The sequence below is a fragment of the Penicillium paradoxum genome (genome assembly GCF_028828445.1).
Source record: "Penicillium paradoxum strain IBT 22861 chromosome Unknown utg000002l_segment0_segment0, whole genome shotgun sequence".
NCBI classification, from domain to species: domain Eukaryota; kingdom Fungi; phylum Ascomycota; class Eurotiomycetes; order Eurotiales; family Aspergillaceae; genus Penicillium; species Penicillium paradoxum.
The window spans coordinates 553,924-575,991 of NW_026643180.1; the positions used below are offsets into that span (position 1 = coordinate 553,924).

Below are 22,068 nucleotides of genomic sequence, written 5' to 3' on the forward strand. Positions count from 1 at the left end.
TGGAGGGGACCGTGTCGAACCAAGTATCGTCAATTTTGACTCGGCGCGACTTCGCAACCATGAGCGCCGACGAAGCTGGAGACACGACCCCTATGTCTGCCACGAACGGCGAACCCCATCCCGATCCTGCTACCGCAGCAACTTCAGGAAAACGGAAGCGTTCCACTCAGGACGACAAGACGAGCACTGATTCCAGTGCCACCGCCTCGCGCGATCGAGCGAATCTGCATGAATCTCTTCGCAACCTTATTGAACTTTTACTGAAGTATGAACAAGTAACAAATGGATCTTGGTCGTATTGCTAACAATCAACAGGCATGACACCGAACTCCAACTCCTCTCTTGCCTCTTCCCAAATTCAACTGCGAAGCCCCGAACAAAGCGCGCAAAGGTCTCTGGCGATGCCGAAAGTTCCAACATTCAAACACGTGTCAATTCGGGCAAATATAACACCCTACCGGAGTTCCTTTCCGACATCGAAAGGGCGTCAACCGCTGTGATTGAACGCAATCAAGCTCAGTCAAATAGCGCGAAAGAAGATGGCGCACCCTTGACCGAGGTAGTCAATCGGATCGCAGCATTCAAAAAGCATATGAATAGCCTGATTGGCCAATCATTTGTCAACCAGCCTGAGGTTAAGACAGAGACTATGGAAGACGATACCGACGATTCGTCAGAACTTCATGCCATCAGTATCTGCACGCGAGAGGATAAGCCAGCCTTGACACTGTTCGGAAATCCAGCAAATCCAAAGCAATTATTCTCAAGTCTCCAGAAATCGGTGAAGGTGCCTTTGCAATCTGAGTCAGGACCTGAGAAGTTTGTTGAAGTACAAGAAGAGCTGCGCGAGACCGCTCTTCCTAATGGTATCACAGCGACCAAAATTGTTCCTTTCAATCTTGCTGGTACATCTCAAACATCGAAGCGGACATTTGGGGAGGTGTTTGCCCCACGTGAGACATTGCCAAAGCTGGAGCATCCGTCCAAGCGAGCTCATCTGGCTAGTTCGAATACATGGATTGATAGATTCGATGCTTCCTTCGACTCCAGGTCATTCCTGGGAGACCGTGTCAATTATTGCCTAGCACCACTCCCTTCAACTGACTGGGTCCAATATGGGCTAGTCACATCATCACCGGCATATTGGGATCGTGTAGAAAGGCAGAATGCGGAATCGGATATTGTTGATAGGCACGGCGATCCCGCCCTTTGGACTGGCCCCGACTCATCTGCCTTCCAGGGAGTCTTCTCATCATTTGCACCTTCTTATGACAGCTCCACCGCGATTGTACAGCTTGCCTCGAAGAATATGGTCTGGTGGAGTCAACGTGGCGCAGGCCGCGTGAACAAGTTGCTGTCAGTCCCCCGGGAAGTTAACGTTCAACAAGACGAGACCAAAGCTGCCCAGCCTGGCAATATCGGCGAACTTGATGAAAGTATCCTGGATGAAATGGTTGCCTCATTCAATGCCGAGGACTTTGCCATGAACATCACCGAAACCAACACAAATGGGGAAGTTGACTCGGAATCCAAAGATGTTCAAGAAACACTGGACGAAGTTTCCGAACTACTCAACACTCTAAGCTCTTACCAGCGACTTCGAAGTCTCAAACTGCCGTCTGATCTCCAGCCGCCTAGTCATGATATCCATGAGTTGAATGCTACCGTTGGCCTTGACATTGGTGACGTGACTACCCCCTCTGATGCAGAGGCCCTGGTTTATGATACTCTCAAGTCAAGTCTTGCTGTAATCATCAGTAATTTGCCGCCTTACGCTGTCGCTAAACTGGATGGCCACCAGCTTGCCGAATTGAACATCAGCCAAAAGGTTCTGGTTGACACTCCAGACTATAATGGTACTATGGAGAAAGATGATTTTACTTTGTCGCAAGATCGGGCCGCATTGATTCCTCCATCAACCAATGCCGCAAATCGGACTTCGACGCCCTCTACTTCACGGCCTACCAGTTACCAAGGGTCTCACAGTGCCTACAATCAACGTGCTTTCAATTCTAATGCTCGAGCTCCGCCTCAGCCCGGGTTCCAGGTCACGCCGCAACACGCACGGCAACCTTCGGCGCCAACCACCTACACGCATGCTTATGGCGCGGGCCGTCCACCCAATACACCCAGTCAACGTCCAGTTAGCAACCCTCAATACGCGCAAATGAACCCCCAGTACACCCAGGGCAACCAGGCTGCTCAATATCAGCGCCCTGCTTCCAATGGATACGTGCAAGCGTCCCCCCAGCCTTATACACCGCGACCTGGGCAGCCAGGCGCATTCAACGCCACTCCACAAGGGCGTACCCCTTACGCGACTGCGACATCTAACCAGCGCGTTCAGTATCCCGGCCAGACTCCCACACAGGGAAGCTATTCCAATTCTGCCGCCAATGCCACATACTCTCGCAGTGCTGCGGAGCAAGCTGCGTTGATGGATAGGAACAAGGCACAGCTGGCAGCTCGACAGAGCCGCCACAGCCCCACAACTCCTCAGCCTCAAGGTCTAGACGCTCGTGCCTCCCAAGAAAGCAGCGCGACACCAGGAAGCAAACAGAATGGCACACCTATGTCATCATAGTATCTAATCTTTCCTATGGCTTTTGGCCTGTTTGGGCCTTCGGGATGGTATTCAAAGAGCAAAAAACATCTTTCTTTGAAGAGAAAGGAAGCTCGAATCTTCCATTCTTCCATAATCGCCTTTCTGATATCGACTATTGCATTTATCTCCATTTCAAATTCACGAGCCCTGGATGTGATCCACGTCTCTGCCTTTTTTTCCCCTCCCCAACTGTGTTGTTAATGAACCTCTTGATCCCTGACTTTGTATGATTCTTCTTTCCTCGGTGTTGTATTATGGACTAAGCGACTGGCGTGAATGGGGGGTTATTTTCCAAGACAGGTCGGCCTGAGCTTACAGGCTGCCATCGCAATACAGCCAAGTCTTGTTTAGAGGTTACTGCTTCTTTCGTTCGATGCAATTGAATCAATATGCTACATACAGTACATCTCGTGCTTGGCAATACAGCATGTCAAACGTAAAGAGACACATTGAAGAGCTTGTTAAGTTCCAAGGTCGATGAAATCGTATCTCATTTGTAGTACATTGCACAATCATCTCATAAAACATCACATATCTTACTGTAGTACCCTCCAGTCCGGAGTACCAACGCGGGAGCCGAGACATTCGTCTCGCTTCGCTCCAATTATTGACTCAGTCGGAAAAGGACTGCCATCTCTTTATCTTCTTCAAAACATTCATCCAGCAAGTCCAGCGCACCTCGAAATAGCAAATACAGTCACAAAAGAAAAGAAAGTACATAATAGTGACATAGAGAAACACAAAAGCTAGAAAAACGCACAGATTCGTAACTCGTAAGTCATCGACGCTAGGGAATAAGCATAGCAGCTAAACCCATAAAACCGAAATATCTGCACAGAGAACCGTTAGCACAAGGCCCAATCAAGAAGGAATATCCCGTTCATACATTCCGGCACAGCACCAACCATCCTTCGGGTCAACCAGGATCTCAGCACCAATGGAGAACTTCGCCGCAATGGCCGCTGCACCGCCGCCAACGACCGTGACAATGATTATACGGGTGGAGAATCCGGTAATCGGACTGAATGCCAGCATTGGTAGCAGGATCGCAGCGGAGGCGAGGATGATGGATATATAGACCGGGACTGCGGACTCGGGGACGGCCCTTCGCGGAGTGAGAGAGACTAGATCGGCGTTGTAGATTAGGAATCTGGTCTCGATCCCGGCGACGGGTCTGTGTTCTCTCATCCAGTTGCGGTAGTTGGTGACGTCCTGATCCGAGGCGCGAGGCAGGGTCTGGAGGACTTTGCTGTAGGCGCTGAGAGCGTTGTCTAGATTACGGTTAGGAACGACCTTTGATATCAGGTGGGAGAGGTTTACTGTATTGCTCTGTTTTTTGGATCAAAATGCCCATCAGATCCATACGGCGATAATGCAGTGAGGAGTAGGCTTGGGATTGGGCGTCGCGGCGTCGTGAGGCCAGTAAGGGCTTCGTGCCTTCTTGCTCGGCAGTGTTGACGCGATGCATTTCCTCGTAGTCATCGAGGGCGTGGAGGTCTTCTTCCATCTGGGAAATTTCGTCTTGGAGATGGAGGAGAACGCGGTGATTAATGGTTTCGAAGCGCCGGTAGAGCGGAGCGAAGCCGCCGCTTTCTTCTGATGCCGAGTTGGTTAGGTGGGCAGCTAACAGTCCATATCCGGACTCCACTTGCGGCGACGGGCTTGGTTCCCTTCTCTTTGTCGGCGCTGGGTGGTGGGTGATTTCCTCTGGACTTCTCGGTGGGGATGGTGGCAGCGGTGGCCTGTGGACAGTAGCGATATCCCTCGATGACCCATGATGGGATTGGGGTTGGGGTCGGGATACTGTTACTTGCGCGTTTCCAGAGGGCGGGCTTGCAGTTGAGATCGGACTCGGCTTTGTGGTGGGTTGTTTCTTCTGAGAAACCATTTGATACCATGCGGCAGGGGTAGGTGCTGCTGTTTGTTTTCGCGGTTCAGTTGGGGCTTTTGGAGCCACTGGAGGTGGTCTCGTGGCTTTCCTTGGAGGTGCATTACCCCCTGAGACCAGAACACCCTGAGGCACAGTGTTGACCCGTGGTTTGGGATACTGGACCCTGGTGGTAGCCCGCATATGGCGTCGACGCTCTAGTTCCTCATCTGATTCAGACAAGGACTCGGACCCGGAAGATACGCCTGAAGACAATCCATTGTCCTCTTCCAGGAACTGAAACACATTAGGCATCGTCATCTCCGGCTCTCCTGGCTTTTGAGGCGGGTTCTCTGGAATGGGAGGCGACTTTAGGGTTTGCCTTGACCTGTTGGGCTGTTGAGGAGGTAAACTGGTCTCGACAGGTGTAGGGCTCGGAACAGATTCGGGATGTGCACCTGCATCGCTCGAGACCACTGAATAGGCTCTCTTCCTTCCATCTTTCTTTGACCTTCTATATTGGAGCGGCATATTGATCGGAGAAGTCCGGAATCAGGAGCCGACTTATACCTCGAATGTAGATTTCAGATCATGCCATACCCGCACAGGTAAAAAGTGATCAAGAGAATGAAAGAGCATGAAAGGATTCACAGTAATGCAGTCTTAATGGAATCAGGACTAGTAGGGCCAGAGGCATGGCCTAGGGAAGGGTAAGAATTCCAGGTCTCCAGTCGAGTCAAATGTCAAGTTGTGAGATTCAGGGAGAACACGGTGAAAGATGAGAAGCCAATATAGTTATGATGTCTCTATTTTCCCCGCAAATTCCTTCTTCTCCATGATAAGGAGGATATATGGATCCCTCAAGCGGAAGGATACTACTCCCTATGTATTATAGGACACGAACGTCAGCACGCGGGTTGGGATTGGGTTGGAACTGGGTTCGTGTCAGCTGGTGAGAACGAGCCCAGGGTGTTATGCTTGTCGAAACGCAGTCTTGTCATTCGTCGCACGAGGCAGTTCGGGCTAATCTGAAGCAAATTGGAAGCGCCGAGGGCTTCAGATCGGCAGCCAATGACACTGATGTCGCAAGGAGGGCCCTTGTATCCCTGCCGATCCAGAGAGTCTGGGGATGGTTTTCTCTTGCAACGTTCAACGTTCAACGTTAAGAGTATATACACAATAAAAAAAGAGAGGAAAAAAGAGCGCGATTGCCGAGTGCCCCGTACTGCATTCTGCGACACATCAATCAGGTGGGCCAGAGTGGATAGCACAGCAAATCAGACCTCGCACTGCTCCGAGTAATATAAATGTGCATCTCGAGGAACCTGTGAAGGAAGAGGCAGTTATGCGCTGGTCGATCTTTCTTGCATCTGGCGGTCTAGAGCGGGGAAGATGATGCTCCTCGTATGGGCTTTATTCTCGGATGGCATGCAGCGCTTCTGCTGAAGTGTCACGAATGTACGGAGTATCGGAGATATAATTAAGTAGAGTACCTCGCTAGGTGGGTAGGTGTTGGATGGTCCACCGTCAGATGTATACAAAGTCAGAAGGTGAGGTTCAAGTTGAGATCACACCAAGAACGATGTACTCCCCCATGTAGATACATAGAACATCGTGCCTAACTAAGACCAGAATCGGGCTTTAATACATGGTCCTCCGTAGATTTGGGTTATGATAGTCCGTACAGAGTGTCTGGTGCCTCTGACGTCCTCGCTGGTGAAGTCACTGATCGGCAGATCGCCAAGTCCCGGAGCTCCAGGGCTTCTCCCGATTCCTATCTTTCGATCCTCGAGACTCCATACACACCATCCCCAATCTCTCCATGCTTCGGTCATGGGTCGGCAGCGGTACGCTCCGCTCTCTTTGCGTCCGACGCTCAAGTCGCTCGCTTCCGTCTCTTAACGCGCGGTTTTCCTCTGCCCCAGCCCGCTATCTCCAACCCCCGGCCTCCGCAGATCGCGTCCCCCTCCGCAAACAACTGAAGCAGGAAGCCAAAGCGCTTCGGTCACACAAGAAGCAACGCAAGGAAAGCGAAGAGGCTTCGAGGCAAGAATGGGAATTGACCGTCGGCGTGGAAATCCACGCGCAACTGGATACTGAAGCCAAATTATTTTCTCGTACGCCTTGCTACCTCTCAACCCTACGAGTCGTCTTCTCACAGATTGAACAGGAGCAGCAACATCAACAAGCGATGTTCCCAACTCCAACGTTGCATTGTTCGATCTGGCGTTCCCGGGCAGCCAACCGGTTCGTACTGTACAATGCTGTGGACTAGGACCAAGGCTGATCTAAGGCAGGAATTCCAAGTCGCAACACTCTTACCAGCCCTGCGCGCTGCTATCGCTTTGAACTGTGAAATCCAGCCTGTGAGTCGGTTTGATCGGAAGCATTATTTCTACCAGGATCAACCGGCGGGGTATCAAATCACCCAATATTATGGTACGCATTGTCCCTCCTCTGACTTGAGCCCCATATTGACCCATGTTAGAACCATTTGCCCGAAATGGCTACGTTGATTTATTCGATTACGATGGAATTGCTCCGGAAGACGGTGAACGAGTTCGTATCGACATCAAACAAGTTCAATTGGAACAGGACACAGCGAAATCCCAGGAATACCCACCCTCGACACAACTCCTCGATTTCAACCGTGTTTCCCATCCTCTTATCGAAATCATCACCATGCCACAAATCCACACCCCCGCAACGGCCGCAGCCTGCGTTCGGAAACTACAGGCTATCGTACAATCGTGTGGTGCTGTGACTACGGGAATGGAGATGGGCGGTCTTCGTGCAGATGTCAACGTCTCGATCCGACGCCGGGGCGAAGCGCCTGGGCAGCATCAATACGATGGGATCAGTGGGCTCGGCCAACGTACGGAAATCAAGAACCTCAGTAGCTTCAAGGCGGTAGAGGATGCCATTATTGCCGAGAAGAACCGTCAGATTGAGGTTCTCGAGAGCGGTGGTGTTATCGAGGGAGAGACCCGTGGATGGACCATCGGCAGCACTGAAACTCGCCGATTGCGCGGCAAAGAGGGCTCGGTTGACTACCGTTACATGCCAGACCCTGACATTCCCCCGTTGGTCATCGGAGAGGATCTGCTCTCCAGCCTCAGAGACTCTCTTCCCACAGCACCAGACGCACTTCTCACTTTACTAGTCGGGTCTGAGTTCAGTCTACCCATCGAGGATGCCAAACCACTCATCGAGCTGGACAACGGAGCCCGCCTTGAGTATTATCACGATGTGGTGGACATCCTTCGCAGTCTTCAGGTAGACCAAGACGACAAAGCGCGTGCCAGTCTCGCGCGGGTGGCAAGCAATTGGGTGTTACACGAGCTGGGAGGTCTCTTGGCCAAGGCAGACCGCGCATGGGACACAGAGATTGTCCCGGCTCGGTCCCTTGCCCACCTCATCGACCAGCTGCAGCGAAAATTGATCACCGGCCCAACAGCCAAACTGGTGCTGGCCACCATCTTTGACGGGGATCGTCGACCAGTGCCGCAACTTCTGGAAGAAGAGAATCTCCTATTGCGGCCGTTGTCACGGGAGGAGTATGTGGTGCTGGCGGAGTCTGTCATTGCCATGAATCCGCAGATGGTTGAGCAAATCCGCACCAAGAACCAGCTGGGCAAACTCGGGTGGTTCGTGGGACAAATGATGCGCACTGGTGAAAAGGGCCGGGTGGAGGCGCCCAAAGCAGAAGAGATTCTCCGCGAGCTGATCCTTGGACAGTCTGTATAGTATAGCCTCAAATGTACTCTATAGTGGCATCAATGATACCCTTTGCCATGACTATGTTCATGTCCTTACGAGTAGTTACGGAGTACTGCTTCTCATCTCGACACCTAGGCGTGTTCGGGCCCACTTTGTAGCTTGGCAGTCTCACATTCCTCTAATACCACCCCATTAACTCCAGAGAAATCAAAGGCCAAGTGAGTCCGGAAATGAATGACAAAACTCCCGCTCTGTACCTCACTACGAGTGGCCCAAACATAGCTTGTGGGACACCGGACGGCCCTAAAGGGGCGAGCTCTCCTGGACCTGTACTTAACGGAAGTGATGGAGATCCGGCGGAGTCGCTTTGATCCCTAAAAGCAGTTTTTAGCGACTTCACGGGCACCAAGCAAGGAATGAAAGCGCGGGCCCCGGTTGGACTCGGGGCAATGTGAAAGAGACGTGCAAGACATGTGAGGCATTTAAGAAACAGCGCATCCTCCGGTCAATTCTCTTGCGAAAAGAAAAAAAGAAAGGACCATCGTCATCATCCTGGTTATCAGCCCCCTTATCTTATCTTGATCTTCATCACAGATCAACTCGCAACAGCTTAACGTCTTGTAACATCTCTCTCTTTTCGAAGAATTGACTGGATTACCTTGGTTATACACAATGACGCAGCCTTCAACCATTGCCTCAAGGTTCCTCACACATCCTCACCAACTCGGCGTTGTCGCTGTTGGTTTCAATGGCGGCCAGGTAAGACCCGGTGGAGCCTGGAGCTATAGATCAAGATCCTAACGCCCAGCAGTGCAAGAAGGGCGTTGAAGGGGCCCCAATGGCCCTCATCGAAGCAGGAATCCTCACTCAACTGAGCGAGGACCTTGACTACGAAGTCCACCACGACGACACAGTGCACTACTACGAGAAAGACATCCCCGCCGAAGACCCCGACCACCGGGGCATGAAGAAGCCGCGCGCCGTCAGCGCCGTCACCGAAAAGCTCAGCTCACAGGTCTACAACTACGCCAAAGACGGGAAGTTCGTACTCACTCTAGGCGGCGACCACTCCATTGCCATCGGCACCGTCTCCGGCACGGCAAAGGCCATCCGCGAACGACTGAACCGTGAAATGGCCGTGATCTGGGTCGACGCCCACGCCGACATCAATATCCCCGAGACCAGCGACAGCGGCAACATCCACGGTATGCCGATGGCGTTCCTGACCCGGCTGGCCCGGGAGGAAAAGCGGGATATCTTCGGGTGGATGCAAGACGAGCACATCGTGAGCACGCAGAAGCTGGTCTATATCGGGTTGCGGGATGTGGATCGCGGGGAGAAGAAGCTACTGCGTGAGAATGGTATCAAGGCATTTAGCATGCATGATATCGATCGGTATGATTCATCTTTCTTTTCCTCCTGCTGTGGTGTCGCTTGCTGATCGTTGTTCTCTGCTAGTCATGGCATCGGTCGCGTTGTTGAGATGGCGCTCGCTCACATCGGTAACGATACGCCCATTCACTTGTCCTTCGATGTCGACGCTCTGGACCCCCAGTGGGCACCGAGTACCGGGACACCAGTTCGGGGTGGGCTGACGTTGCGCGAGGGGGACTTCATCTGCGAAGCTGTGCATGCGACCGGGAATTTGATCGCGATGGACTTGGTCGAGGTGAACCCGAGTCTGGAGGAGAAGGGTGCATCGGAGACCATCCGTGCGGGATGTTCACTTGTGCGTAGTGCATTGGGTGATACACTTCTGTAAGAGAAGAAGACCAAATAACTCTATCTTAGCTCTCGTAGATCGAATTCATTCCGAATCACAGTCAATGTGGAAGTCCTCCGTCCTCCGTACAGAGCAGAGAGACTAAATCCCCTGCCACCTCAATTTCCTCAACCCCCCCTCCCCCGGCCTTTTCTTTTTTCCTTCTTTTTTTTCTTTTTTGCTTCTTTTCTTTATTCAATCTTTCTCTGACCTTCTTGGCCCTTCCCCTCGTTTCTTCATTCCATGCGCAGTTGTACATAACCACGTTGCACGACTATTCACAGTGCCCACCAGCGCTCCAAAGCGCCCAATGCGCTGTCCGCTCCCTCTCCACGACTCACCGTAACGACCCGTCCAGAACACGATTCCAGTCTTGACTCACGATCTGGCCACGGATCCACTCCCAAGCCCGCTCCAAAACAATAGGGCAGACCTGCATTGGGCAGTATCCGGAACTATACCACCACAACCACCAGTTATAAAGCGGACCCAAAGCCGAATCCACCGAAAGATCAACCTGCCCCCTCCCAAACGACCAGTAGTTCTGAATCCTCATGGCTGTCCGCAAGCGCGAAGTACGGCGCCGCTACCACTGGCCCGAGCTCCAGCTCAACATCTGGATTATGATTGTGCTCTCCTGCTCGGCGACATGTCTGGGCATATTCTCGTGGTTTATCGCAGTGCAGAAGCAGATGTATCTCGGTACGCCGTGGTAAGTTGGTCCCATAGGCCTGAACCTACGATGTACAAGATACATAACTAACAGTAACCCAGGCTCTTTCCGTACATGGTAGTATGCAGCATCCTCGGGGTATGCTTCATATTCTTAGTACTTATTCTTGCCTCACGACACTTTCTCTTACCGGGGATTATCATCATCGGCAGTTTTATACTGTTTGTGCTGTGGCTGACGGGTCTGGTTGAGACCTCGTTGCAGTTGTACGGGGTTATCGGCAACGTGAATGATAATTGCCGCATATACGTGCAGGATAACAAGTCCTGGGGCAATAATATCAATACTCTGGCTTGGCTGACGCAGAGTACGATTTGTGAGTTGGGCTTTCTGCGCTGGTTCAGGAGTTGATTTACTGACTTTGCATACAGGCAATTGCTGGAAAACTGCTTTTGCGCTTGAGCTTGTCAATACGATCTTCTATCTTTGGATGATGATTATGTCTTGGCAGGTGAATCGTGATGTCTGGGATTGATTTATGATTGTGATACCACCTGTTTTTTTGTTTTTTGGCATCTGTGGCGTTGGATGGAAGCGATGTAGCATTGGTCTTTTGGGCTCTTTTTTTTGTATTTCGGATCTTCTGTGTTTATATTTCATCGGGAAACATATGAACAGGTCTTTCGTGCCTGGAGACTTACCTCTTCGGTCATCTGGGTTTATTTGGATGTAGTTTGTCCACTGTAGATTGAGTAGTTACAGGTTTCTCATTGCTATGTCAACTACTCCATAAGTGGATGTTACATAAAAACGTTCAATAGCTAATCGCAAACACAAATAACAAATACATATCAACTCTTGAGAAATACAAAACCGAGACAATCACATTTACCAAAACACGAGGCCCCAGCAGGAACATGAATCAAATTGCCCTGATAAACGCCGTCGCTATGCCAAGAGCGCATTGCAACCGCACACATACACTGGTTACAAGAACACAGCAGAAAACAGACACGCAAAGAGAGTCTGAGACAAGAAAATACAACGTGATCCCGTTGACTGCTCTATCCATTCTCAGCAGCAGCATCCGCCTCCACTTGAGAGTCATATCCACCGCCCTCAAACGCAGCCAGCATTTCCCGTTCGAGCTCGTCCTCGTCATCGTCTGGATCCTCGGGATAGCTGGATTTCGGGGCGCTGCTGGTTCCCACAGTTTCGGAATCAGATTCTCCATCTAAGATGGCCTGTGGACGGTCTGAAGATGGCAGGTTAAGGCCGGGGGCAGGGGCTGATGTGATTTCTCGTAGCTTGGTGTTGCGCTCGTAAGAGCGTTTGATGCGTTGGGACAGCCTGGAGCCTTGCTTGTCGTGGTCGTCTTCGTTGTCGTCTCCGGATTCTTCCTCGTCGGTTCCGCTTTCAGTCCCATCGCCACGTTTGCGCTTCTTGCTTGCTGTGAATGGTTCGTCTAATAATGACTCCGTGTCACTTTCGCTCTCGTCGTCGCTACCCAGGAAGTCCTTTAATTCGTCGTGCACGGCGGCTTGCTCGTCGGCATCATACCCGACGGGTGATGTCTCGTCCAGACCGGATGATTTGAAGATGTCCTCGGCATCATCCTCTTGGGTCCATTGGGATCCCGTCATGTCCTCGTCTGTGGATGAGAGTATGGAGTGCTCGAGTTCCAGCTCGGCCGGGGTAAGGGGTTCGCCTCGGTCGTCTGGGTGAAGGGGAAGAAGATATGGTTCTTCGTCCATTTGTCTCCATTGAACCAGCGAGTCGACGAGCCATTGTGTTGTCACGATCTTGACGTTGGGGTAGCGAGTGGCATCTCTTACTTTGGCGGTGCGATTGCGGCCAGCCACGAGGTGAGTTGTGCGAGCATTTACCCTTGATGAGATTGTTACACCAAAGCTCTTCGCCCAAAGGGAGATATCGGCATTTTGGAAGTCCATTCCCAGAGGAAGGACACCTGAAAATACTAATACTACCCCTCCAAGGATACGCCGTTTGATCTGCGGCATGATATCTTTGACATCGGGAACCAGTTTGAGATCCACGTCTTTATCTTTCGAGTGCACCTTCTCACCCCTCAGAGCTGCCACCCGACCCCCGAGAGCGAGAGTCCGCTTCTTATCATATTCCTCATAAAATTGTAGATGCACTTGTTCAAGTCGGTCTTGCAGCTGGAAGAGCTCTTGGTCGTGATCCTCAAGTAGGTGATGGCGATGTTTCGCATGCTCCTGGGGATCTTCGACCATAGAGGATGCATCGCTACTTTCAGCAATACTATCTTCTGCATCCAGCTCCTTTTGCTTCTGTAACAATGGTCGATCTTCCACCTGGTGCAATATCGTTTCTTCTTGTGCATCGGTCTGCTCCTGAAGAAGCCTCGGGCTGTCTCCACCCCCCATAGTCACCAATTGCTCTAATGCCGATACTTCTGTTCCTTCTTGCGTTTTACCGTTGACATGATGCTCGTCAGTCTTCTCGGGCGCCTTTGCCTCAATAGGCTTGTTTGCTCCAATATCTTGCTTCTTTGGAAGGAAACTAGAATTGATATCACCGATTCCGACGAAAAAGTCGTAAGGAGAGACCTTAATCAGATTGGGGCACCACCGCCAGATGTCACCACGATCATCAATAATCACCACCATCTTTGTATCCACCGGGAACAACCGCTGAAGATCCTTGACCGTCAAGCTACCACTCTCGTCACGGCTGAGAATTCTATCTCCGAAAAGTTTGCGGGTGGGATCAATGATATCAACAATATGCTGGGCATACGCACGAGTACCCATGGTGTAGATGTGCAATTCGTAGATCTCGGCCACATTTTGCAAGAATTCCTCGAGTCCTGGTCGCAGCTTGATGTAGTACCAGCATCCACGCATCCCAGGACCATCATCGATCAACTGGAACTGTCGCACATCCCGCACAGCTTCGTGATTTGGATTTTGCTTATCTTCTTTCCATTCCCCCACTGTGGGATCAACGGTGGCATGAATAATGGTTTGATCGAGATCCACCACCAACGTCAAACGTCTCGACGAAAGTAGCCGGCGTTTCGCATCTTCTTCGACGCGGGTTGCCTCCCGTTGACTGACGGTAAGTGTAGTGTTATCATGGGTCATGGAGATCGGAGCACGCATTGAATCCGCAACCTCGGTGTTGTATGTGGATCTAATCACGGGACAGATAATTAGCAAAGCTCATGTCTCGCTGGATAGAGTTACACATACTCGGTCATGTCCTTCCCGCACTCCGCGCAAAGTCCTCCAAACTGGATCTCGTGCGCGCACGGCTCATCGATTTCGACAACATTGACCCTAGCACACAGTCAGACGACGTTCAACAGGAAACAAACTGAGGTCAATATCCTTACGGTTCATCTATGATATCTCCCTTTTGGATTTTCCATTCTAGGATCTCTCCATCAACAGTCGATTCGAATCTGGTCGGGAACTTTCGTTGCACTTCAACTTTGTTCCCCAGTCCATCACCCTCGGTGACGGTAGTCTGGTAGACATACCAAAATAGAGCCTCGTCCCTCTCAACCGTATCGCCGGGCTGCTTGAGCAGCGACGTTACGGTGATCGGGTAATGTAAGCTGGTGGGCAGACGGAGAAGCATCGTTGTTCTCGATTCGTCCCCAGCCGATGTATAGTCTTTGTTTTTGTTACTGCTGGCAGATGGATTTTTCTGCCCTTGTTTTGTTGACGGCGCGTCAAAGGCGAACGGGTGGGTCGGATAGAGTGATCGCGTGCGATTCCGGCTATGAAGCCATCACCAACACGCAACGCGTGTAAAGCTGGATGATAATGGGGTTTTAGGATAGTAGCCGAGTTTATCACTCAGTGGCTCAGACTAGCTCGGCGAATAAGTAGGCGTAAATGGTGGTTGAGGTAGCGCGATGAGAATCGCCACTACAAGGCGCGAATGATAGAAAGAAACTTGTGCGCCTGGCACAACCTGGCGCGGAGGTCGGAGACAAGTCGCACACCAGGCGGGGAAAATCGCTTGAGTTTAAGAAGAGGGATAGTGTTGAATTAGGAATGTGGGCTGCAGGCAAAGAAAAGAGAAGCTCATTGAAGTTGTGCGGGGACTCACCTCGATCCGGGTTCTACCTAAGTTCCAAGGTTGAGAGCTATTGGCGCTTATGTCATACCGGTACTTGAAAATATGTACTCCACTTACTGATTAACGTATGATGTACTTCACCGAAAGTACCTCATTCTTCAAAATGGTCTGATAGAATGGCTTGATCAAATGACTAGGCCTGTCAATCTGTTTTAAGCCCTCCTTTTCGGTGGCAATAACATCCCACTGCTTCTCTGGACTGTATGTATTAAAAACTCGACTGTAGATCGGTGCTTGTCTACACCTTAACCAGCATAAGCTCCAACCAATTGTCACTCAAGTTCTTATGCCTAAGAATTTGCCCAAGCCCAATACACATACTATGGCTACTACGAGAAGATAATTTGGCAGATAGATTAAATGCAACGATTATATCATAGCCATTAAAGATATCAATTTGCTGTACCAATGAACGAGGCTCACTATGAGGCTGTGCCAGCAAAGACCGAAAAAAAAAGGAAAAACACGCTTCGATCATCGTGCTGCTTATTGCGATTGATGAATGAAGCGTGTTATGAAAGGATACGTCCAATCCAAGTAAGCCGCGTGTATATACGAGCAATCTCTTGGTGTCATCTGGTTCTTTCATATTCACAGCTCATGAGCTATCCGGTATTAGAGCATTTATTTGGCTTTGGCCAGACCAACAGCATTGTTGCCGAGATCATAAACACTGTACCAGCGACGCAGGAAGGCATCACCCAGGATAGCCAGGGGACCCACGGGCTCGGGGAAGTCCATGCCCATGAAGCTGCTGATGCAGGAACCCTGGACCTCCAGGATGTAGTCATGGGGGCCAATAGTGAACTTGTGGCCGGCCAGGGTGAAGGTGAGGTCGGGAAGAGAATCCCGCTTCTCGCAATCAACGCTGTACTGTCCTGTGAAGCCCTTGGTGGCACCAATCTCCTTGTTCCTATGGAAATGGTCAGAAAGAAGGTTGAGATACGAATAAAGAAGAAACTTACAGAAGCTCAGCCATGGTAGAGGGCAAGGCAATGAGAGAGGTGCCAGTATCCAGAATAACACCGGTGTTCTCGAGCTCAGCAACGCTATCACCGAGAGCAATGGAGTCGAGCTCGACCTCCCAGTACGCCTTGCGGCGAAGGGGGATCTTGATCAGCTCACCGGTGTAGTGGCTCTCATCGATACCACCGAAGGTGGCTTCGGAGTTGTCACCATCCTTGTTGGCATCGCCAAGGTAGAAGGCAAACACGGGCTCATCCACGAGCTTCTGGTTAATCATGTTATAGAAGGGAGGAACCATCTTGTTCACGGAGATGGTGTCATAGCCGAGGCCAAGGATACCGTCAAAGCGGCCGAAGGCAAAGGCCAAGCCAGGCTCATTGGTGGCCTCGGCGAAGTCCTGTCCCTCGACCTTCAAGTCACCAATCTGAAGGGTGTCCGTGGACACGAAGCCGCTCAGGCTACCAGATCCATAGCGAATCTCAAACTCGGTACCATTCTTCTCATAAGTGCTCGAAGAAGACGAGTCATACTTGCTGTGAAGGTAGCAGGCAATCGAGTTGCACGACTGGGAGGGAACCCAGAGGTTGGAGCTACCAGTGTCGAGGACAACCTTGAAGGTCTGGGGAGGAGTACCGATCTGGATCTCAGAGAAGTCTAGAAAGGTCAGCATCATCATCACTCAAGACACAGGATGTTCCAGCATGAGATCATACACTGAGCGTTCAGGAAGTTATCAACGAGCACGTCATGACCACCAGCAGGCTTGAGGGCGGTGTCGTGGAACAGGTCTTCGTGCTTCTCAGGGCGGATGCCCATGTACTTCTGGCCAAGATTATACACATGAGCCTCGATGTTATGTGTGTTCTATCATCGATTAATTTCCCGAATGCCCTTGATTGACGATGATCCTACCAGTTGCTCCGACAGCGGGACCTTGTTGAGCTTCAGCTTGTGAACCTCGGCGGCAGCACTGCCCAACAGCGCCGAAGCTGTTAGTAGAGTGAATGACTTCATCATTCAAGATGATAAATGAAAGTTGAAGTTGTTAGATGCAAAGAAGAGAATGACTTGAATATGGTGAGGATAGAGAGAGAGAAGATAAGGGTAGATGGGGGTAGATGGGGGAGTGGAGAGGCTGGAGAGACGATGACGGAAGCGGGAGGGTCACACTAATCCATTTTGAGCGATGGGCCTCATGACTAGGTAGGCTACCAGGATTCCAGACTTCCAAGGTCATGTTGATTCCCTGATTACGACTGCACACGGTGATTTATGATTCGGGTTATTATTTTATTGCTCTGGGTTTAACCATCCTATACGGAGTCCTCCGTACAAATTAGGACCTCGACAGGGGGAGCTGCTTTGGGCTGGTGCCTGGGCATGATTAGCGCCATTGACGGAATCGTCGGACTGGTCATCGGAAGACACCCCTCCCGCTGTACCTGGCAGCTGCAGGATGGCTTATGTGGTGAATAGCTACGTTTATGAAGTTGTGCTATAGGAAGGCTTTGTCTACAAGTCCCCTGTTGTGCTACGCCAGAGAGTTGTGTGTATGCCGGCATGATTTTGAGCATGTATACCTGTGGAAGTCCATCGTCTGAATCAAGATCAAGACTGTCCATAAAAGGGCCCTTGCTGCCTTACATCAAGGGATCGTATGCCTTACTACTAACGTTAGTAGGTGAGTACCACGTTGCATAGCCTAGAATGAGTCGCCTTGCTGTGTATTAGCTGGATACGAAAGGACCTACGCTCCATAGGTAAAGCCTGTGGACAAGTCTTACCTTATTTTACAGCGCATTAGGTCTTCACTTACTCCGTACAGTAAATATTGCCAAGGCAGTTCTCTCATGTGAGAGTTACACATGGCTGTATTATGTTTGATATGATCTATCCTCGTTTGAAGCGGCTTGCTACCGATATGTATGTTGTAGGTACCCTAGGGACTAACCTTTCTGACACTATACAATATAGGTTAGAGCAGTCCTGAACTGGTGGTTCCCATATAGCACAGTCAAGGCGTTTGGGGACGCTCGAGCTCCGCTGGTCTGTATCTGACAACCTAACCTTCGCCCAACGATGGACATGGATACATGATCAAACTTATCTTTCCGGTTTAAAGATTACCTAGTAGATAATTCTGTTTCAATCTTACGGATTGGACCTTGATTAGCATTTGATATCATTGGGTGATTCATGAAGATCCTCATCCATGGGCTAGATACGAGTACAGGATAAATATACTGTGACGCTAACGCGTCATCTTCACATGTAACAAATTTAGGCTGCACGCTAAACCCATCCTAAACGACAATTGACATGGAGAGCAAATAGCAGGCTACTACTAGAAAACGTATGATTTACAATCTAGAAAGTGGAGGGATATTATAGATTTGACAAATCATCCAAACATTGTGACACATGGGGTCTGCATATTATTGATAATACAACTGGTGAGAAGACCAAGCTTTTGCCACTTATACCCACGCTCCGAACGAACTCGAGCATTTACCGGTAGAATTCAGGGCTGCAAGGAGATAGTTAGCGAAGTAGAAAAACCTAAGAAGGAAGCGAAATACGTACCGGTCGTCGTCCTGTCCTGTCTTAACCTGGACAGCGTAGGCATCCTCGAGGTCGGACTGGATAATATTGTAGCGGTTCTTGCGGACGGCCCGCAGACCGGCTTCCTGCATGATAGCAGCAATGACGGCACCGGACAACGGGTCGTTGCGTACAATCAGGGCATCCAGATCAACCTCGGGTGAGAGGGACATCTTCGCTGCAATGGTTGTGAAGATCAAGCGGCGCTCACGTCGGTCACGCAGGTTCGGGAATTCAATCTTTCGGTCCAGACGACCAGGACGCAGTAAAGCTGGATCCAGGGTATCGGCTCGGTTGGTGGCCATAATGACCTTGACATTGCTGCTTTGTTCGAAACCGTCCATTTGGTTCAGCAACTCTAGAAGAATACGCTGGACTTCACGGTCGGCACCAGTCTGGGCGTCGAAACGTTTCGTGGCGATTGCATCAATCTCATCAATGAAGATAATGGCTGGAGAGTTTTCACGAGCCATCCGGAACACATCACGGACCATACGAGGTCCTTCGCCCAGATACTTCTGAACGAACTCTGATCCGTTGACACGGATAAAGCTGGCGGTTGTGCTGTTGGCCACGGCCTTCACCAGCATGGTCTTTCCTGTTCCGGGAGGACCATAGAGCAAAACACCACGGGGTGGATCAATACCTGTATATCGTTAGCAGTGCTCTTTGCTCCAGGGTATCCAAAAACAACCCACCAATTTGCTTGTAGAGTTCGAAATGTGTCAAAGGAAGCTCGACAGCCTCCCGAATCTCCTGCTTCTGCATGTCCAAGCCACCAACGTCTGCGTATGTCACATCGGGCTTCTCGTTTTCACCCAGCATGGCGATAGAGGAGTCCGCCTCGGGAGGAAGAATATCGACAAGGGCATTGGAGTGACGGTGAAGGGCGACCGAGGATGAGGGCTTCAACTTCTCGCGGTCGAGAGTAGAGAGGATACGGACAACGTAATTAGAACCGGTCGAGCTTTGCACAATACCGGTGCTGGAGATGCCAATTAGCAACATGGAATTTCACTTGGAAGTGAATATACATACTTCTGATCAATAGCCTCCATAAACTGCCCGATGACCAGCGGGACACTCTGTATCCGCTTGATCTCTTCTTGTGCCCGAACCAGCTCTCTCTTCAAGCTTCTGCATGGACCCACAGTGGTTAGGTACTGATGCAAATCTTCAGAAATATATTCCACAATACATACCTTTGCTCATCCTTGATGTATTCTTCCTGCAGTTGGATATACCTGTGTTCGACGTCAGTACCGACCGACCATCCAACAAACGTGGCCACACATACTCGAGATGTCTTTGTAGCCTTTTCAGAGTAGCATATTCATCATTTCCATCCGCTCCTGTACCATCGAGAGAATCCAAGTTGGCGAGGGCGTCAAGTGCGCTTGGCTTGGTAAGAGGCGTGAGGCTCGCCGGGTTCTCCACAGCGACGTCTCCCATGATGGATTCTTTGAACAACAAACAGAATGGGGGAGGATGCTATGTCTTTCAGTTGCAAGTAGATCGAAAATGGCCTTTGATGATGGTGGTTGGTTAATGACGCGCTGAGTGAAGGGTTCGGAGGTCGGCCATCTGGAGCTTTCGATGCTATGAGCCAGGAAGCTTAGCCATCACGTGATGACATACATTCGTCTTATCGACCAGTTTATGTTTTTGCATACGGAGTACGGAGTATGGCATACCTACATATATACCTACTCACCTGTCCCCATGTGTTTAGAATCAGAATATATATATCATAACCAGCTAATTCCTTCCCAGGAGTGGTACGGTGGTTTCATCAATTGGTATCGGGTACCTAGGTATTCTTGAAGATGGTGGCAATTGGCGATACGGTCCCCAGACAAGCGCCCGTCAACTTATGACAACAATCTCACCCACATGGAACTATAAGATACATTACACAGCACCTTTGAAGTGTTCTGCTCGTCCTAATACCCAAAGTAGTAAGTGGGTGTGCCCCTCGTATCCGCGGATATTCCGTAATATACACTCGGTCTTGTCGCGGCGAGTCTATCAATCCACATCTATGGTCAGACACTAGCGGCTGCTGCGGACTCAGCGAAACTGGCCACAGCCAATGACGACGATCTCGAACTCCTTTGCCCGGGGTATCATTTATCTCGCCCAGTGTAAGGGAATGATGCACGAAGCATGTCGCCAATTTGGGGGAATACCTGATCAGGTTCAAGGAGAATATCATATTGGACCGCCATGCGCAAAGGCTTCTGAGACAGTTACGAACATCCTTGTCATTGGAGTAGCCATGACCTCAAGTTGCCCTCAAGCCCTATAGAAAGGAAATGAGGAAAGGTTGATCCAATCATCTCCAGCGGTGGAGTAGGCCGGTACACGGTAGGTGGGACAGGCACCATGGCCATCATCCATGATTTCCCATGCGGATCGAGTCGGATCCTTGCACAGGGGATTCACTAGGTCCTCCACTCTTCGTTGTCGACCTCGAATTCCTGGTGACTTTCGGAGGATTGGGCGCCCATCGACATGATTATCAGACGCTAGCCCGAGCTTTATATAAGGAGAACCGCCCGCTGGCCACCGTGACGGCCGTCTTTTTTTTTTCTTCCTTATTTTTTTTCTTCCCTCTTTCCCCTCCAGATATTGTAACCCTTTGGACAAACTTCATCTTCCCATGGCAATCTTTCCTTCTGGAATTATCACACATGGGGTGGCTGCCAGCCTCAGACCACCCCGGCCTGGAGTATATGATCTAACCTGACTTGGCCAGACCGTTGGAATGGATCATCATTTAGATGGTCTACGAAACCCGAGACGAAGATGGGGGGTTTTTTATTCTTTTTTGTGGCTCGAGAAGAGATGTCTTCTTTGATGAGCCCCAAGTTCCCTGCTGACTGCTATTATTTTCTCTGAAGTGTGGCCAGTTTCTTTATGCAGGTAGAGGCTGGCAACACCCGCAAGACTAGTGGGATAACGAAATGGGGAAATCCAAACCACCCCCAAATCGAAAGGGGGAAAAAGACACATTAGTGAAAAAGCCGATGAAGCCAAACATCAGGAAATAAAGAAAAAGAAAAGCCAACTAACATTGAAACCGAACAGTAACACAAGTGACCGGAACAGGTAGGGGAAGATTTACTTGCCGGTACACTCTGAAAGCTCTGACCTGTCAGTAATTTTCCCTCATTCTCCTCTCTCCACTTCCCCTTTCATCCCTAACTGAACGCCTCTTGTGAACTGGTAGGTACGCCATTCTTACTGCTCTATGATTGCTCCGTTTGCTTTTTTGGTCCTCCCCCCCCAATTTATTCCCTTATTATTTGGTTGTGGCCACGCACCCCCCCATTCTTTTCAGAGCCCCCCCCTCTGCGCCTGTTCTGTAGTCCTCATTTGCCCGGTTATGGTTTCTGGGGAGCTTCCATTATTATCTTGGCTTTTTCAGATCGAAGTTTGACGGCCCCTGTTCATGATTTGCTAACGTTTAGCCACTACCCCAGCTTCCTACCCTTCCCTTTCCCCCCATATTACGCCCCCCCTTTGCTCCATCCTCGTGGTTTGTTGCCTTAGGCTCCCAACACGTGATCTCATCTGGCCCAACCTCTGTCCCCTTCATATCCCCATCTGCCAATTCCGGGACCCGGCTTCAGTCATCCGTCCAAAAAGCGGAATTTAAGTCACTCCAGCCTTATCGGTATGTATCTCATTCTCTCCCCTCCCTCCCCTCATATAATCATATTTTCTTGGTTGCT

General features: G+C 50.4%; 8 protein-coding genes across 8 annotated transcripts; 4 read left to right on the top strand and 4 right to left on the bottom strand.

The window, feature by feature from the left end:
- Positions 1-59: 59 nt before the first annotated feature.
- On the top strand, positions 60-2,584 carry N7457_000205 (uncharacterized protein; the record flags this gene model as incomplete). The annotated part of the gene is made up of 2 exons (XM_057171273.1): positions 60-265; positions 316-2,584. 2 exons carry the CDS (start codon positions 60-62, stop codon positions 2,582-2,584), a joined length of 2,475 nt encoding a protein of 824 aa, XP_057035176.1.
- An 808-nt stretch (positions 2,585-3,392) lies between these two features.
- On the bottom strand, positions 3,393-5,003 carry N7457_000206 (uncharacterized protein; the record flags this gene model as incomplete). Its single annotated transcript, XM_057171274.1, has 3 exons — positions 3,393-3,435; positions 3,492-3,876; positions 3,926-5,003. The coding sequence occupies 3 exons, from the start codon at positions 5,001-5,003 to the stop codon at positions 3,393-3,395; spliced, it is 1,506 nt and encodes a 501-aa protein (XP_057035177.1).
- Positions 5,004-6,294: 1,291 nt separating this feature from the next.
- N7457_000207 (glutamyl-tRNA(Gln) amidotransferase subunit PET112) lies at positions 6,295-8,219 on the top strand (the record flags this gene model as incomplete). The annotated part of the gene is made up of 4 exons (XM_057171275.1): positions 6,295-6,589; positions 6,643-6,719; positions 6,770-6,911; positions 6,961-8,219. The coding sequence occupies 4 exons, from the start codon at positions 6,295-6,297 to the stop codon at positions 8,217-8,219; spliced, it is 1,773 nt and encodes a 590-aa protein (XP_057035178.1).
- A 645-nt stretch (positions 8,220-8,864) lies between these two features.
- N7457_000208 (arginase) lies at positions 8,865-9,954 on the top strand (the record flags this gene model as incomplete). Its single annotated transcript, XM_057171276.1, has 3 exons — positions 8,865-8,951; positions 9,004-9,587; positions 9,651-9,954. The coding sequence occupies 3 exons, from the start codon at positions 8,865-8,867 to the stop codon at positions 9,952-9,954; spliced, it is 975 nt and encodes a 324-aa protein (XP_057035179.1).
- Positions 9,955-10,508: 554 nt separating this feature from the next.
- Positions 10,509-11,162, top strand: N7457_000209 (uncharacterized protein; the record flags this gene model as incomplete). The annotated part of the gene is made up of 3 exons (XM_057171277.1): positions 10,509-10,666; positions 10,729-11,003; positions 11,059-11,162. The coding sequence occupies 3 exons, from the start codon at positions 10,509-10,511 to the stop codon at positions 11,160-11,162; spliced, it is 537 nt and encodes a 178-aa protein (XP_057035180.1).
- Positions 11,163-11,691: 529 nt separating this feature from the next.
- On the bottom strand, positions 11,692-14,257 carry fcpA (protein-serine/threonine phosphatase; the record flags this gene model as incomplete). The annotated part of the gene is made up of 3 exons (XM_057171278.1): positions 11,692-13,807; positions 13,867-13,953; positions 14,010-14,257. The coding sequence occupies 3 exons, from the start codon at positions 14,255-14,257 to the stop codon at positions 11,692-11,694; spliced, it is 2,451 nt and encodes an 816-aa protein (XP_057035181.1).
- A 1,131-nt stretch (positions 14,258-15,388) lies between these two features.
- N7457_000211 (uncharacterized protein) lies at positions 15,389-16,747 on the bottom strand (the record flags this gene model as incomplete). The annotated part of the gene is made up of 4 exons (XM_057171279.1): positions 15,389-15,677; positions 15,730-16,384; positions 16,444-16,594; positions 16,643-16,747. The coding sequence occupies 4 exons, from the start codon at positions 16,745-16,747 to the stop codon at positions 15,389-15,391; spliced, it is 1,200 nt and encodes a 399-aa protein (XP_057035182.1).
- A 1,491-nt stretch (positions 16,748-18,238) lies between these two features.
- On the bottom strand, positions 18,239-19,783 carry rpt3 (proteasome regulatory particle base subunit RPT3; the record flags this gene model as incomplete). The annotated part of the gene is made up of 6 exons (XM_057171280.1): positions 18,239-18,257; positions 18,314-18,977; positions 19,030-19,316; positions 19,370-19,468; positions 19,534-19,575; positions 19,629-19,783. The coding sequence occupies 6 exons, from the start codon at positions 19,781-19,783 to the stop codon at positions 18,239-18,241; spliced, it is 1,266 nt and encodes a 421-aa protein (XP_057035183.1).
- Between the last annotated feature and the right edge of the window lie 2,285 nt (positions 19,784-22,068).